This window comes from Trachemys scripta, chromosome 1 (assembly GCF_013100865.1).
Source record: "Trachemys scripta elegans isolate TJP31775 chromosome 1, CAS_Tse_1.0, whole genome shotgun sequence".
NCBI lineage: Eukaryota > Metazoa > Chordata > Testudines > Emydidae > Trachemys > Trachemys scripta.
Window position 1 is genome coordinate 339,503,574 of NC_048298.1, and position 18,039 is coordinate 339,521,612.

At 46.0% G+C, this 18,039-nt stretch overlaps 1 protein-coding gene across 1 annotated transcript; it reads left to right on the forward strand.

Moving 5' to 3' along the window:
* Positions 1-8,723: 8,723 nt before the first annotated feature.
* LOC117872307 (olfactory receptor 51G2-like) lies at positions 8,724-10,587 on the forward strand. Its single transcript, XM_034760633.1, has 2 exons — positions 8,724-8,755; positions 9,612-10,587. Exons 1-2 carry the CDS (start codon positions 8,745-8,747, stop codon positions 10,585-10,587), a joined length of 987 nt encoding a protein of 328 aa, XP_034616524.1. The 5' UTR covers positions 8,724-8,744.
* The last annotated feature ends 7,452 nt before the right edge of the window (positions 10,588-18,039 follow it).

Genomic DNA, 18,039 nt, shown 5'->3' on the forward strand with positions numbered 1-18,039 from the left:
ATGGTCACTGTTGCCTAGGTTGCCACCCACTTCTACTTCCCCTACCAATTCTTCCCTGTTTGTGAGCAGCAGGTCAAGAGGAGCACGGCCCCTACTTGGTTCCTCTGGCACTTGTACCAGGAAGTTGTCCCCAACACTTTCCAAAAACTTCCTGGATTGTCTGTGCACTGCTGTATTTCTCTTCCAGCAAATGTCAGGGTGATTGAAGTCCCCCATTAGAACCAGAGCCTGTGATCTGGAAACTTCTGTTAGTTGTCCTTCTGATCCGGTGGTCTAAAGCACATGCCCACCACAACATCACCCTTGTTGCTCTCGCCTCTAAACTTAACCCAAAGACTCTCAACAGGCTTTTCTCCAGTTTCAAACTGGAGCTCTGAACAATCATACCCCTCTCTTACATAGCCATCTTTAAAGCCCTCCTCACTAGGTTAGCAAGCCTGCCTGAGAAGATGCTCTTCCATCTCTTCGTTAGGGAAGCAGTCCTTCTTTCTGGAACGACATCCCATGGTTGAAGAATCCAAATCCCTCTCTCCGACACCACCTGTGTAACCATGCATTCACCTCCATAATTCAATGGTCCCTACCTGGGCCTTTTCCTTCAACAGAGAGGATGGAGAAGAACACTATTTGTGCCTCCATTTCTTTTATCCTTCTTCCCAGAGCCACGTATTCTGCAGTGATCCTCTCAAGGTCATTCTTGGAAGTATCATTAGTGCCCACATGGAGAAGCAGGAAGTTGTGTGTCCACTATGTCCCTGCTCTAGGACCTGGCTGATGGATTTTCCTCTCAATAGATTCAGGAAAAAGCATGACTCAGAGTTATCGTCTGGAAAAGGAATTGGTTTTGGGTTCACAGGATTTTAATTCCCTGGTTTCTGGTAATATCATCATGCTGAGCTGCCAGCTGCCTCCTACCCAGGAACTAGCCTCAGAGAGGAATTATTATTATATATATTATTATATTCAGCAGTAATGCAAGGAACCTACAGGCTTGTATCCTGTAAAAGATATTGACTAAAATTCATTTGAAAATTTAACACTATTAATCTGGGCTTGAATAGGAACTGGGAGTGGCTGGCTCACTACAAAAGCAGCTTTGCCTCTCCTGGAATTGACACCTCCTCATCTATTATTGGGAGTGAACTACATCCACCCTGATCAAATTGGCCCTGTCAACACTGGTTCTCCACTTGTGAGGTAACTCCCTTCTCTTCATGTGTCAGTATATTTATGCCTGTCTCTGTAATTTTCATTACATGCATCTGAATAATTGGGTATTTTACCCATCAAAGCTTATGCCTAAATAAATCTGTTAGTCTTTAAGGTGCCACCAGACCCTTTGATCAGTTCTTCAGTTGCTTGGTGGTGGTGTCTGTAGATGGAGGTGGAAGAGAGAGACCATGGCAAACGTCTCTCATTTTTATCATGTTCTTTCTTCTCTCTTGGCTTTGTCCCTCCCCTTCAGAGTCGGGTAAGCATTACCTCATCATAGTCCCAAACTGACCAAGGAAAGGAGGGGGTGACTCCCTCAAGAGTCCAAAAGATCCTTTGTTGCTGCCTAGGCCAATGTCCTTTGTTCCTATGAGGCTGGACTGGGTTTGTCCCATACATACCCTGATGAGGTGTGAACTGCCCCTCTGTTCCTGGGAGTTTTGCCTGGGCTTCTATTAAGCCACTAAGACACATTTTCAGCTTCATAACAATATACATGAAATTAAAACCTATTATATTACTATAACAACAATGCTTAGTGCATCATGAGCCTTCCCAAGACACCCAACATGACAAACTTTGCATTGGATACCACACTGTCATATTATAAGGACGAATATGGGGGTGCAGGGTGTTGCCATGAGGTGCAGAGCGTCACAGTAATGTCAGCATAATATATTATAAAAGTGGCATCCCAGGGCAGTAGGGAAAAGAGATGTAGCCCTTGGGAGGGCCCAGAAGGTGATGGCTAACATTTCAGGTTGTTCTGCAAGGGATGGTGTGAGTATGGATGTTCAGATGAACTTTTTGTATTATCTCTATCTACATTACTGAGTAGTTAGAGTGTATGTGACTTTGCTAAATGTATTAAGAACGTATCTATTTGTAAATATAAAAGAGTTCCTTTAGTGTGAGTGTAACCCCGTTCCTTACCACAGGGGGCTCTGTAACCCACTGCAGACGGAAACAGTGTCTCTACCACCAATGGATTGTGTGACCAGAAATATCCACTAGCTAACCCTCAGTACCTTTGTTTGTGGGTACTCACCAAATTTGGGCATAGATGGACCTGGGGGGCAGGAGGGGATTGTTTGGATTCAAGAGAGATCTAGCAGCAGGCAATGGAGCTGGGCTTGGGTCATGCCCCTTTCTATTAAGAATGTGTATGGCCTTGCTTACCGGACGTATGCATTTCTTATGCATGAACAAGAAGAGGAGACCCTCTGAGCTGTACCTAGGGAACCAGTGACTCTGCGAGCCCATCACTGTTATGTCCGGCTGTCTGTGGTGTAACCCTGTTCCTTACAGTTGGGGGCTCTGTAGCCCAGTGCAGAGGGAAACAGCGTTTCTGCCACTGACAGACTGTGTGACCAGAAATGTCCACTAACCAACCCTCAGTGCCTTCACTTGTGGGCGCTCTGCTTGAGATACAGCCAGCAGCACCAATTCTTGGGATGTTAATGGGACTCTCGCACTAGTTCCAATATTTCCTAAAGCCCCAACTTCTGGAATCCAGAGATTATGCAAGAATATCAGCTTTCAGCTTTCTTAAAAAAGTTTCTTTAAAAACTGAGTTGCAGAAAAGGTAGAAAGCCTGAAGCAGGTGACCTCAAAGGTTCAGAAACCAAATGCAATTGGAAAAGAAACTCATATAAGTATATTTTAAAATCTCAGTATTTTTAAACCCATCTCATAATTTTTTCGGGCTTCGACTCATAGTTGTTGAACGGGGCTTGGCGATACTGCCTACCTAGCTCATAAAATCTCGGCAATTAGCCAAAGTAAAAAAAAAATAACAGCAAGTTTTTTTCAAAGTACATCAGAAGCAGGAAGCCTGCCAAACAATCAATGGGGCCAGGGGAAAACTGAGGTGCTAAAGGAGCACTCAAGGAAGGTGAGGATAAATGAATTCTTTGCCTTGGGCTTCATTGCAGAGGATGTGAGGAATATCCCCACACTTTTGCCATTCTGTTTAGGTGACGGACATAAGGAATTGTCCCAGGCTGAGGTGTAATTAGAGGACGTTTTGGAACAAACTGATAAATTAAAGAGTATTGAGTCACTGGGACCAGATGGGATTTACCCAAGTATTCTGAAGAAACTCAAATACCAGATTCCAGAACTACTAACTGTGATATGTGACCTATAGCTTAAATTAGCCTGTGTACCAGATGACTGGCAAATAGCTAATGTGATGCAGATTTTTTTAAAAGGCTCCAGAAGTGATCCTGGCAATACAGGACAGTAAGCCTAATTTCAGTACCAGGCAAATTGGTTGAAAATATAGAAAATAATAGAATTATCAGACACAAAGATTAACACATTATGTTGGGGGAGAGTCAACACAGCTTCTCCAAGGGAAATCATGACTCACCAGTTTTTTAGGTGACCAATCTGCAGAACTGTCCCAGATTGAAGTGTCATTAGAGGAGATTTTGGAAGAAATTGACAAACTAAACAGTAAGAAGTCACCAGGACCAGGTGGTATTCACCCAAGAGTTCTGAAGGAACTCAAATGTGAAATTGCAGATCTACTAACTTTAGTCTGTAGCCTATCATTTAAATTAGCTTCTGCGCGAAATGATTGGAGGATAACTAATCTGAAGCCCCTTAAAAAGAGCTTCAGAGGTGATCATGGCAATTACAGGCTGGTAAGCGTGATTTCAATGCCTGGCAAACTGGTTGAAACTATAGTAAAGAACAAAATGTCCGACACATAGATGAAAATAATGTGTTGGTGAAAAGTCAACATGGCTTTTGCAAAATAAAATCATACCTCACCAATCCACTAGAATTCGTTGAGAGGGTCAATATTTGACCCAATTTCTTGCCAGCAGCCCACTTTCCCGCATTACAAAACCAGCATGCAGAACAGGGAAGAGACATTGCACAAGGTTTCATACATGAATGATCAAAGGGAAATTTCCATGTAGGGAGCCTTGTGGAATCTCCCTTCCCTGGCCTTCACCCTGGGTTTGTAATACAGGAAAGGGGGCTACCGTGGAGAAATCAGGTCCTATATTATTTTTATTTTATTTTATGTTATTTCAGCCAGATCACAGCTGTGACAGCATCATCATTACCATTCGGCCACCCCCGATGTAGCCATGTGACTAATCAGAACCATATGGAACAGTGATGACAAGCCTGGATTCCAGGAGAAGAGCCTGCAGCAGGGAGTGTGATGCAGAACTGTTGGGTAGGATCACCACACATCCCCTGGGATTTGGCCTCTTGTGGTTTGCCATTGGCCATGACGGGGGCAAAAGCTGGTGCACAGGAAGCCAAGCAGCTGAGGTTCCCTGATGGCCAAGTGGTCCCAAGGGAATGTGCAGGCATGCTTCATAAAGACACTTGCCTCCCTATCTGAACACATACTGCCTGCTGCCCGTGCAACCTCTCCGATGATTCCTTGCCCTTTAGGGTAAGACCCCTGGCGTTAGCGGCTCCAAGTCTAGCAGGAATTGGGTACGTTGGCAGGTTTCACTATCTTTAAAATATGAAATGAAGTGTAAAGGCTGCAAACTGTTTACATTGGCAGATTTTCTGTGCTGCAGCAGTGAACTCAGCTGGGCTGTCAGAGTGACTCAGTGACAGGGGCTGGAGGGGAGGGGGCTGGAGGGCAGGCAGAACTAGATAGCTTGGTAACCCCTCCTCTACATCTGCCCATGCTCCACGGTGGGTTGTTCAAGCTACACAGAAATCTGAAAGTCAAAGCGAGCGCGCAATGTTAGAATCTCGATGCCCCGAGTCAGATTTCTTAATCTGTCCCATTTCTAGAGGTGCCATGAGCTCTGGGCCCAATCCTGCCAGGGGTTGAGTGAGAAGCAACCCCATGGAATATCAGTGACTAGTTCCCAAATCGCCTCATGTTTATTTGCTCCTGGGAATTTAAGCAGCAAATACATTTTCATAGGTTTTAATTCCTGACTTCATTGTGAACACAGGAATTCAGGGCTGCATTGCTCTTTGGTAACAGATCTGATGAGGCATATTTCTATCTCCTGATTGGCTGAAGGCTCCAGCCTTTCTGCCCTGTAGATACCCCTCAGAGTTACAGGGCCACTGGCATCTCAGCCCCCTCTCTGGTCTCTGAGTGCCAGATGGCAGGACTCATAGCCTTTCCTCTCATGGGATATAATCTCACAGTCCTCCCACCCTCAGACTGGGCCCTGGGCTACTGCACAGTGTGGGTCAGCTGTGCTTATCCGGTAGGTCAGAGTGTGTTTGGTACCTGTGGCTCTTCCCTTTGGGAGGCTGTGAGCAGTGGTGAGACGAGTGACCAAATCACCTCAGGTTTATTTGCTTCTGGAAATTTAATCAGCAAATGCATTTTCAAAGGATTTATTCTCTGGCTCGATTGTGAACATAGGAATTCAGAGCTGCATTGCTTTGTGGTAACAGGTCCGAGAGGGCAAATTTTTACCCTATAGTGACGGGGTTACCAGCATCTCTTCCCCGTCTCTGGTCTCTGAGTGCCAGATGTCAGGCCTTGTAGCCTACCCGCTCATGGGATGGATCCCTCCATTCTCCCTCCCTCAGGCTGGGCACTGGGCTACAGCACACTGTGGGTCAAGTGTGCTTGCCGAGCAGATCCCAGTGGGTTCGGAAACTCTGGTTCTTCTCTCAGGGAGTCTGTTATTAGCGGTGAGACGAATGAGCAGCCAACATTATTGAACCAAAATATTGTTTAATCTGAACAATAGGAATGAAGCGTAACATGGGAGAATAAGAGGGTTTAAAAAAAAATAGTCTGTACATTTCTCCAACCCCAAGCCCTCCCTCTCTGATGAGCACCCAGGCAGGCCAAAGGCTTTCAGATTTCCCCAGCACTCTCTGTTCCTGTCAGTCTGAAGAGCTTCTCAGTAACAGCTGCCCCATCTCTGGACAGACTCCCAGCGCTGGCAAAACAAGCTGTGTAGCGTGGCTGGAGCCAGGAAATAGGCTCTTTCCAGCTTGTAACTCAGTTTTTTTTCTTTCAGGCTCCCTGAAGTGCTGACTGAGAGATGGCTTTTCTACATCTCTTGCTTCCCTTCCTGTTTATTTTCCAGGAGCCTGGTATTAAATTAAGAAGAGCCAAACCGGTTTCACCCAATATAGCCATCACATAAACATCAAAATAATTAACCCAAGATAACCATAATGTAAACATGACAAGAACTGGGTTTAACATACACATTCCTTATGGCAGCTCAGTTCCATGTCTGTCCCAATCCCTTTCCCGGGTGCTATAGATTTTATGAATACAGGTCATAGGCAGTCAGAGAGCAATAGACAACTTCCATGTGGGAAATGAAGTTCCACATGCATTTGACTTTTAAATGCACTTCCTGAAATCCTGCATCATGCCTGAATAACAGGTGCGGGGGTTACTATGTATAAGAGAGTGAGAGCTCAGGGAATGAATATTTTCTATGCTGATCCTAATGCCTGTTACCACTCTGGATACAGGCTACAGACTGACAGAACAGAACCTGAGGAGAACCAGTCAGCTATTAACCCAGGGACAGAGGCGCTACTAGAGCATAGTTTGATGAGAAGTGATTGATTGAAGGATGAGATGTGATCTTTCCAAGTTCTGAAGAAATCCAGATGACATACATGTAACCCTTCTGCCAGGTGAAGCCAGCAACAACCAGGGCCGGGTTCTGTATTTAGGGATTCCTTTTCAACAATACAACAAAGAAGAGGCCTGAGCACCAACCCAGTATCTTGGGAAATTACACACCCCTCCTGGGCACCTCTGGGAGGCAATATTTCCCTACTTGCAAGCACACAGACTGAGTTGAGGAAAGAAAGTTTTAATGATAGGAGAGAAGTCAACCGACATTAATTAGGGAAAATTCCACAAGCAGGATTCATAATCCTAAAACTGTGACCAGGACACCCATCCCAGAGTGCTTGGGGCAGTGGCTTCTGCCTTATGCTCTTCAGTTCTACAACCAAAAGTTTCTTTACAATGCCCTTCTCTGCTACCTCACCTCACTGTGGTCGTCCTTGGTCAGGGAGGACACAGGGTTGAGAGGTGCATCTGTGTGAGTTCACCTCCCACAGGGGGTATAATTCACCTTGCTTGCTTTGTGATTTGAGCACTTGCTCAGGCTGGCCACCCTGTCAGCCATGACTCCTCCCTAGTTGCCGCCCCACCAGCCAATCGTTCTGCTCTGATCCATCCGGTCAACTGTCAGTTACCTTCTGCTGCCACCTGCCTCGCTGCTGTGACCTCAGCTTTTAGCAGGTTGGGCAGAAACACTGTCCCACCACAAGTGATTTCAGATCTCATTTAAGCACTTAAAATAACAAAGGTTCCTAATAAAGCATATTCAGTTCTATCTTTGAACAATGGGCAGGAAAAGACCCTTGTCTTTGGCAGTGGGGACCCTTTGTGAGAGTCCATAACTCCTGCCAGGGAAACCTGTCCCCACCCCCCTTTCTTTCACAGGACTCTGGCATTTGAACCCCTGGCTTAACGATGTCTTTTCAGCTGAGGGTGACCCCCTCATTTGGGACAGGTTAAGCACAGTTCTGCTCCCCTTTATTCATACACTAAAGACAACAACATTGATAACAGCATTTTACTATCCCTGCATTCAGTACTAAAGTGATTTGTACACCAGCCAAAGTTGATCACTTTGAGCAACACCTCTCTATCTGCTGGACATGTAGGCACAGTAGGTGTGTTCATATAAGTACAGTTTGCTCCTGATGTCTCTCTTCCTTCCAGCTATCTGTCAGGGGAGAGTTCATTCAGACTCTGTTTACATACATTTTACATTTCAAGTCCAAGTCTAACATGAGAAATCATCTCTGAAAGAAGATGAGAGGAGAAAGAATGAGTTGACATGTGTGTACTACAGTACAGACGTGTAAATGTTATGTCAAAACTTTTCATTGTAATACAAATATTACAGACCAAACGTTCATGACATGCATGTAAATCGTAAGCCAGCAACAGAGTTGTTCGAATCTATACCGGAAGGAGCAGTGTTTACTGTTTAATGGCTTTTGCTTTCAAAAGTATTTCAGAAGTACTCCACATACTGTTTGCAATGGGTTTGTGCTATTAACTCTTTCTTCAGTGAACAGGTGTATGATACTATCCCCTGGTAACTGACCAAAAGCTGTTTGTAATACTCACATTCAGAGTAATGAACACAATCTCTCTACAATACCTGTGCAAGACTTTCCAGAAAGTCCTGAGAGACCAGGACCTCTGGTCAGTGTTTCGGCAAAAAATAGAGCTGTGGTGCAGGAAAGGGACCTGTAATAGAGGTTGTATGTAATTAAAACCCATCACTTCTTACACAAGCATGGCTGAAGTAACTTGCACTTTCAATTGAGTATTAGAGCAAACCTAGTGTTTAAACTATTCATCCATTTGGACACCAATCCCTCCCTCGCACAACTGAAGTAACTGTCTGTGTTAGCTTGTAACTTGCCAGTTATCTACAGCCCCTTGCATGGGGAGAGGATGCAGGACTTGTGACGATGAAGAGAAGCCTGTCGATGATCAGACTCTTTGGACTCAGTCAATGCTGGCCAGGCAAAACACTTCAGCTTCTCTTGGAGGGATTCTTGGGTGTCACAGTCTGTCACTGGGAGCATTTGGTAAAGAAAAGTTAATAGAGCCCTGTTCTGGATTTACACAGGGGAATCTGGAGTGATGCAGTTGAAGTCACTGTTATTGAATTAAGAACCTGGCCCTGAGAATTTATCCCATGTGATGAAAAGTTGCAGTGGCATAATTTGGACTCTCTGGGGTGCAGAAAAAAAACACGTTCACTTAGAATTTCAATGCAGGACAGATCAATACAATGACTGTTTTCACCATGCACTTGCAATGGGCCACGCTCCAAAGGGGAGGGCCAGAAAGAGTGTCTGTGGGAAGGTCACAAATGTAAAATCACACAGCACTCAAGTAGGCTGCAGAACTCACTACCGTAAGATACCAATGGGACCAAGAGTTTAGCAGGATTCAAAGAGGGACGGGATGTTTATATGGGTAACCAGACAATCCAATTAGAGTAATCAGGATTTTTTTAAAAAAGGCTTGAATAGGCTCTAAACCTTCCTGATTTACACTACACAATATGTCTAAATAGTGGGTGTAAAGGGAAAACTTTCCCTGGGAGAAAGCTACCTATTGCAGGGCTTCTTCCACCTTCTTCTGCAGCATCTGGAACTGGCCACTGGGTAGTTTACAGGGCACTGGTTACTGCGTTAGATGGGCTACAGGTGTGATCCAGTCTGGCTGTGCCTAGCTTCCTACCGGTGGTGTAAATCCAAGACTAGTTTTTTTGCTGATCTTCCTTGAGCTCCTGGGAGTCTCTAGAATTGTACTGAGAGCAGAAAGATGTCTCGTTAAATATCATCTAGTCTCCTGTTCTTTTTCATTTCAGGAAGGAAAGTTCAAAAGTCCCCGGATCTGCCCAGTACATTATGTCAGCTGTCAATGACACCAACTTCAACTCTGCAGTGTTCCTGCTCACCGGGATACCTGGGCAGGAAGACGTCTACCTGTTGATCTCTATCCCCTTCTGCTTAATGTATGTTATTTCGATAGTAGGAAATTCACTCATTCTGTTCATTATAAAAACAGATCCAAGCCTCCATGAGCCCATGTACATTTTCCTTTCCATGTTGGCCATCACAGACCTTGGCATATTGATATCCACCATGCCAACGATACTGGGCATATACTTGTTTAACTCTAGGGAGATCAGCCTTGATGCCTGTTTTGCTCAGCTGTTCTTCATCCACTTATTTCAATGCATTGAATCCTCCATTCTCCTGTTGATGGCCTTTGACCGCTTCATCGCAATCCGTAACCCACTGAGATATGCTTCCATCTTAACCCTGCAGAGAATAGCCAAGGTGGGACTTGTGTTTGTGCTAATACGGTTTGCCCTAACAGTCCCACTCCCCTTTCTCTTAAAACGGTTCCGATACTGTCGAGCCAATGTCCTCTCCCATTCCTACTGCCTGTTCCAGGAGGTCATGAAGATGGCTTGTTCCGATATCACAATCAACAGCATCTATGGCTTGGTTGTTACATTCTTAACAATGGGGTTGGACTCACTGCTCATCTTCCTCTCTTATGTGATGATCCTCAAAACAGTGCTTAGCATCACGTCCCACATGGAGTGCCTGAGGGCCCTGAACACCTGCATCTCCCACCTCTGCGCCGTCCTGCTCTTCTACACACCAGAGATCAGCTTGTCTGTGATACACAGATTTGGGAAGGGCTCTCCTCCCTTGCTGCAGATTCTCCTGGGCTATGTCTACCTGCTCATCCCGCCTCTGATGAACCCAATCGTGTACAGTGTGAAAAGCAAACACCTTCGTGCGAGGATAATCAGGGTGTTCGTCAAGTGAAGGGTCAACTCATCTCCCGGCTCCAGTGCTGGTGACCCAGGAGATGAAAAACACGGGCCTCCAATTCCATCCTGGACCCTTACATAAGAGATTACATGAGCTCCTGATCTCCACTCTATAGAGAGAGATTCAGATAGGGTCTAAAGCCTGGAGCAATGGGAGAAGGGCTGGTGAGGGAGGACTGTGCACTGGGGGATGGTGACGAAAGCAGGCAGCAGCATTTACAAAGTGACTGTGTCCGTGGAGAGCAAGGTTGACGGGTGGGATGTTGACCCATAAAGAGCCAGTGGCTGCTCCGACCTCAGAATTCCTGTTGATACAGTCAATAAAGAGAAGGGAGGTGGATGTTGTTTCCCATTACACCTGATCTGTCACTCTCCCGTCTCTGGTTAAACACCCAAGAGAAGCCATTCAGGCCATCCCACCCCCATGAATGGCTCTGCACACCGCACACCTTCTGAGCCTACTCCCCACCAGGGCAGCACAGCCGACTGGGTTCCTAGGGTAGCTTTTACCAAGGCCTGTCTCTGGCCTGGCTGGGAGCTGAGCCTCAGGGGAAGTGGAGGAGCAGGGGGCAGGGCCAAGTGGGAATAGATGGGGCAGGACCTCCGGGGAGGAGCAGAGGGTGTGGCAAGTCTGAACCAACTCTGACCCAAGCAAGCAGGATGGTGCAGGGGGGATGTGGTGGTTCCTGAGAAAAGGAGAATGGGGCTGGATGGTAGGAGAACCTGTGTTTTGAAGAAGACTGAATAAGTGCGACCTCACAAAGGGGGCTCTTGTTTTAAGTATTCCAGGCTGAGAGTAAGTCATTGCAAAGACCTTAGAGGGAAGGGCAGGGCTACCTCAGGCCCCAAGGGGGCACTCTGGGGTGGCTCCCATCTGCAGGGATTTGGCCAGGGTGAGCTGTGCTCTTGAAAGCCATTACCAGCGGGCGGAGGTCAGCCCAGTCCCCAGGCTGCTCTAAATTGCACTGAGGTCGGGGGAGAACAATCCAGCAAATCAAACCTCTGTAACTGGCTCCTTGCCATCCCCATGTGCTATAGCACAGGCCTGAATCTGTGATTCAAGAGAGCTGGGTTTGATTCCCTTAAGATGTGTGACCGTGGGGGAGCCATTGGCTGTCTCTGAGCTGCTGCACAGGTGGGTAATAGCCCTGCCCTGCCGCACAGTGGTGGCGGGAGGATAAATACATTCAAGGTGCTCAGATACTCTGAGACCCTAAGAGCAGGGCTATGTCAGGGTTCCACAGAGCAACACTCCTGACATTTGTCTATAAAAGGCTTCTTACCACAGCCTCCTGTGACAGCTGCTTCAGGGAAACCCCATGACTCCAGCACCTTGGTGTGTCTGGCAGATATGGGGTGCTTGGGGGTGACAGTGAGTGGATTTCTAAGGGGATTTTTGGAGAGAGCAAGAGAAGAAGACCCGCTTACATATGCCTCAGGTACACAGCAACTGTGCGAGCCTGTCACTGTTATATCCGTCTTACTGTGGTGTAACCCTCTTCTCACCAGTGCAGAGGGAAAGAGCATCTCTGCCACTGATGGACTGTGTGACCAGAAATGTTTACTAACGAACCCTCCCTGGCTTAGTTTGTGGGTGTTCTGCTTGAGATAGGGCCAGCAGTTCTACCTCTTGGGATTTTATTGTGAGTCTCGCACCATTTCCCATCTTCCTTAAAGCCCCAACTTCAGCAATCTAGATATTGTGCGGGAAACTCAACTTTCAGTTTTCTATAAAAAGTGAGTTGGAGAAAAGCTAGAAAACCTGAATCAGGTGCACCCCAAGGGCTTAGAAACCAAAGGCACATGAAAACAAAATTCAAATATGTATATTTTAAAATCTCAATATTTTCAACCAATCTGATTATTTTTTTCAGTATCTGACTCATACTTCTTGAATGGTTTTAGAGTAGCAGCCGTGTTAGTCTGTATCCGCAAAAAGAACAGGAGTACTTGTGGCACCTTAGAGACTAACAAATTTATTACAGCATAAGCTTTCGTGGGCTACAGCCCACTTCTTCGGATGCATATAGAATGGAACATATATTGAGGAGATATATATACACACATACAGAGAGCATGAACAGGTGGGAGTTGTCTTACCAAATCTGAGAGGCCAATAAGTAAGAGAAAAAAACTTTTGAAGTGATAATCAAGATAGCCCAGTACAGACAGTTTGATAAGAAGTGTGAGAATACTTACAAGGGGAGATAGAGTCAATGTTTGTAATGGCTCAGCCATTCCCAGTCCTTATTCAATCCTAAATTGATTGTATCTAGTTTGCATATCAATTCCAGCTCAGCAGTCTCTCCTTGGAGTCTGTTTTTGAAGTTTTTCTGTTGTAAGATAGCCACCCGCAGGTCTGTCATTGAATGACCAGACAGGTTAAAGTGTTCTCCCACTGGTTTTTGAATATTATGATTCCTGATGTCAGATTTGTGTCCATTAATTCTTTTGGGTAGACACTGTCCGGTTTGGCCAATGTACATGGCAGAGGGGCATTGCTGGCACATGATGGCATATATCACATTGGTAGATGTGCAGGTGAACGAGTCCCTGATGGTATGGCTGATTTGATTAGGTCCTATGATGATGTCACTTGAACAGATATGTGGACAGAGTTAGCATCGGGCTTTGTTACAAGGATACTCCTTGAATGGGGCTAGGCGATACTGCGTACCTAGTTCAAAAGATCTGAAGAGCAACTAGCAAAAGTCACAAAAAATAACAGCAAATTTTTTTTGAAGTACATCAGAAGCAGTAAGCCTGTTAAACAATCAGTGGGGCCAGTGGATGATTGGCCTGCTAAAGGAGCCATCAAGATGAGGCTAAATGAATTCTTTTCCTTGGTCTTCACAGCGGAGGATGTGAGGGATACTCCCACATGTTAGCCATTCTGTTTAGGTGACAGATGTCAGGAACTATCCAAGGTTGAGGTGTCAGTAAAGGACATTTTGGAACAATCTGATGAATTAAACAGTATTAAGACACCAGGACCAGATGGGATGAACCCAAGAGTACAGAAGAAACTCAAAAAGCAGATTGCAGAACTACAAGCTGTGCTTTGAGACCTATTGTTTAAATCAGCCTCTGTACCAGATAACTAGCAAATAGCTAAAGTGATGCTGATTTTTAATACAGGTTTCAGAGGTGATCCTGGCAATACAGGCCTGTGACCGGGCGACAACACACTGGCATGGCGCCTCCTGCTGGTTGTCCAGGGAATTAGCTCTTTCCAGCCCGGAGCGCTCTCTGCTGGCCAGTGTCTCACCTGCCGCTGGCTCCGTGTCCTTCCCAGACCCCGGTGCCCTTTGCCCAGGGGTTCTGCCCACCGCAGTACCCCTTCACTCGGGGACTCCCCTCCCAGGGGATCCCTCAACCCCCTATTCCCATCTTGCCTCAGTGGCTAATGCCAGTGTCCATCTAGCCCCTGCTCACTGGGGCAGACGCAGTCTGTAAACCACTCATCATTTGGAAGGGGGGGTGGACCAGATGCCTCTGCCTATTTCTGGGCTGCCCCTCTCCAGCCCTAGTACCCTTTGTAGGCCCTTAACTCAGCCTGAAGCCTGGGGCTTTGCTAGGCTGGAGCTCCCCAGCTCCCTCTGCCCTTCCCCAGCACTGCTCCAACCTATGAACCCTCCTCAGCTTCCCAGGCAGCCCGGTCCTTCTCTCTCTCTAGGGAGCTAGAGAGGGTGTGTCCTTCAGTCTCTGGCCCTCAGCCTCTTATATTCTCCCAATCAGCCTAGCATTTCTCCACCACAGCCCTCTCCAGGGCTGCTTCAACCCTCTCCGGGCAGGAGCGGGGCGACCACCCCGCTACAAGGCCAGAAAGCCTAATTTCAGTACCAGGCAAATTGGTTGTCAGTCACAAAGATGAACACGTTATGTTGGGGAAGAATCAACACAGCTTCTCAAAGGCAAATCATGCCTCACCAATCTTCTAGGTAAGAAAGCTGAGGAACTGTCCCAGATTGAGGTGTTATTAGAGGAGCGTTTGGAGCAAATTGATAAATTAAATGGTAATAAGTCACCAGGACGAGATGGTATTCACCCAAGAGTTCTGAAGGAACTCAAATGTGAAATTGCAGAACTACTAACTGTAGTCTGTAACCTATCATTTAGGTCAGCTTCTGTAACAAAGGACTGAAGGATAACTAATGTGATGCCATTTTTTAAAAAAGGGCTCAAGAGGTGATCCTGGCAATTATAGGCTGGTAAGCCTGATTTCAGTGCCGTCCAAACTGGTTGAAATTATAGTAAAGATCAAAACTGTCAGACACAGAGATGAATGTCATTTGTTGGTGAAGAGTTAACAGGGGTTTTGTAGAAGGAAATCATGCCTCACCAATCCATTAGAATTCTTTGAGGGGGTCAATATATAACCAGATTTCTCCCTGGCAGCCCCCTTTCCTGCATTGCAAAAACAGTATACAGGGCAGGGAAGGGAGATTGCACAAGGCTCCATACCTGGAAATTTCCTCATGGAGAAGGGAAGGGTCCTCCCCTATGGAAATGATCAAAGGGAAATTTCCATGTAGGGAACCTTGTGGAATCTCCCTTCCCTGGGCTATTCCCTGGGTTTGAAATACAGAAAACAGGGCTGCTGGGGAGAAATCTCCTCCTATGTTGTTGTTGTCATTATTATTATTATTATTATTATTTTATTATTCAGCAAGATCACATCTGTGACAGCATCATTGTTACTACTTGGCCGTCCCCAAGGTAGCCATGTCACTAATCAGAAGCATATGAACAGTGATGACTAGCCCGGATTCCAGGACTAGAGCCTGCAGCAGGGCTTGCGCTGCAGAACAGCTGGGTAGCATCACCATGTGATTTGGCCTCCTGCAGTTTGCCATTGGCTGTGACAGGGGTTAAAACTGGTTCTCACTAAGCCAAGCAGCTGAGGTTCCCTGATGGCAAAGTGGCCCCCAAGGGAATGTGCAGACATGCTTCATAAAGGCAATTGCCTCCCTGTCTGAACAGATGCTGTCTGCTGCCCATGCAACCTCCAAAGACTCCTTCTCCTTTACGGTGAAAACCTCTTTAGGGTGTCAGCGGCTCCCCTTCCATCAGAATTGGGTACGTTGGCAGGTTTCACTATCTTTAAAATGCAAAGTGAAGGGGAAAGGCTGCAAGCTGTTTCCATTGGCAGATGTTCTGTGCAGTGGCAGAGGACTCAGCTGGGCTGTCGGGGTGACTCAGTGACGGGGCTGGAGGCCAGGCAGGGCTATGTAACTTTGGAACCCCTCCCCTACAGCTGTGCATGCTCCATGGTGGGTTATTCAAGCTACACAAAAATCTGGGATTCAAATCGAGCTCAAAGTGTTAAAACTCCAATGCCCCGAGTCAGGATTTCTCAAGGGATCCCCGTTCTGGAGGTGCCGTGTGCTCTGGGCCTGATCCTGCCGGGGCTCAGTGAGAGGAGACCACAAAGAATGTCAATAACTAGTTCCCAAATTGCTTCAGGTTTATTTGCTCCTGGAAATTTAATCAATAAATGCATTTAGAAAGATTTTATTCTCTGGCTCGATTGTGGATGCAGGAATTCAGAGCTGCATTGCTTTGTGGAAACAGATCCCATAAGGCATATTTATATTTCCTGACTGGCTGAGGGCTCCATGTCTTCCATGTAGATACCCCTGAGAGTTAGAGGGCTACCTGCATTCCTGTCCCCGCTCTGGTTTCTGAGTGTTAGATATCAGGCCTCGTAGCCTTCTCTCTCATGGAGTGAAATTCCATGATCCTCCCACCCTCAGATGGGGCCCTGGCTCCAGTACACTGTGTGTCAACTGTGCTTGCCGAGCAGGTCCACATAGGTCCAGCGAATGTGGTTGACAGGTGTGTACTAAAGTACAGATATGTAGATGTTATGCCAAAACTATTCATTTTAATACAAATGTTACTAACCAAGCTTTCATGACATGTATGTATGTTGAAAGCCAGCAGCAGAGTTGTTGGAATCTCTACAGGAAGGAGCAGTGGTAACTTTACTGCTTAATGGCTTTTGCTTTGGAAAGTATTTCAGAAGTGCTCCAAATCCTATTAGCAATGTTTGTTCCATTAACTGTTTGTTCAGTGAAAAGTTGTATGATACTGTCTCCTGGAAACTGACCAGAAGCTGTTTCTAACACTTACATACAGGGTCGTATACTCAATAACTCTGCAATACCTATGCAAGACTTTCCAAAAAGTTATGAGAGACCACAACCGCGGGTCAGTGTTTCAGCAAAGAATAGAACTGAAGTGCAGGAAAGGGGAGTGTTATAGTGGTTGTAAGTAATTTACACCCATCACCTGTTACACGAGCATGGCTGAAGTAACTTTCACACTCCACTGGATATTAGTGCAATACCAGTGTTTGCACTATTTACCCATTTGTGACGCCAATCCCTCCCCCACCCAGGTGAAGTAACTGTCTGTGTTAGCCTGTAACTTGCCAGATATCTACAGACCCTTGCATGTGGAGAGGATGCAGGTCCTGTGAGGATGAAGAGAAGCCTGTAGGATGATTGAACTCTCCGGATTCAGTCAACCCTGGGCAGGCAAAGTACATCAGCTTCTCTTGGAGGGATTCTTGGGTTTCAGAATTTATTACTGGGTGCATTTGGTAAGGGAAAGTTAATAGTCTGGTTCTGAATGAATTTACACGTAAATCTGTAGTGATGCTGTTCAAGTCACTGTTATGAATTAAGAACCTGTCCCTAAGAATTTATCCCATGTGCTGGAAAGAGGCAGTGGCATAATATGGGCTCTCAGGAGTGGAGAAAAAATACATAAAATGAGGCAATGAAACATGTTTATAAATAGCTTGAATGCAGGACAGATTAATGCCATGATCATTTTCACCGTGTACTTGCCAATGGGACACACTCACAAGTGGAGGGCCTGAAATGATGTCCAAGGGAAGGTCACAATTGTAAAATCACACAGTGCTCAAGTAGGCTGAGGAACTCCCAGCCACAAGATATCTATGGGACCAAGAGCTTAGCAGGATTCAAAGAGGGACTGGATGTTTATATGGATAACTAGACAATTCAAATACATCAGTGAGGATAAAAAAAAAAGCCTTGGAATTGCTCTAAACTCTTCCAGATTTACACAATAAAATATGTCTAACTAGTGGGTGTCAGGGAGAAATTTTCCCTGGGAGCAGGTTATTCATAGCTGCCTATTGCAGGGCTTCTTCCACCTTCCTGGGAAGCATCTGGAACTGGCCATTGGATACAGGGCTAGATGGACTGTAGGTATGATACAGTCTGGGAGTGCCTATCTTCCTATCAATGGTGTAAATCCAAGGGTATGTTTTTGCTGATCTACCTTGAGCTCCTGGGAGTCTCTAGACTTGCACTGAGAGCAGAAAGATGTCTTGTTAAATATCATCTAGTCTCCTGTTCTTTTTCCTTTCAGGAAGGAAAGCTCAAAACTCCTCAGACCAGCCTGGTACATT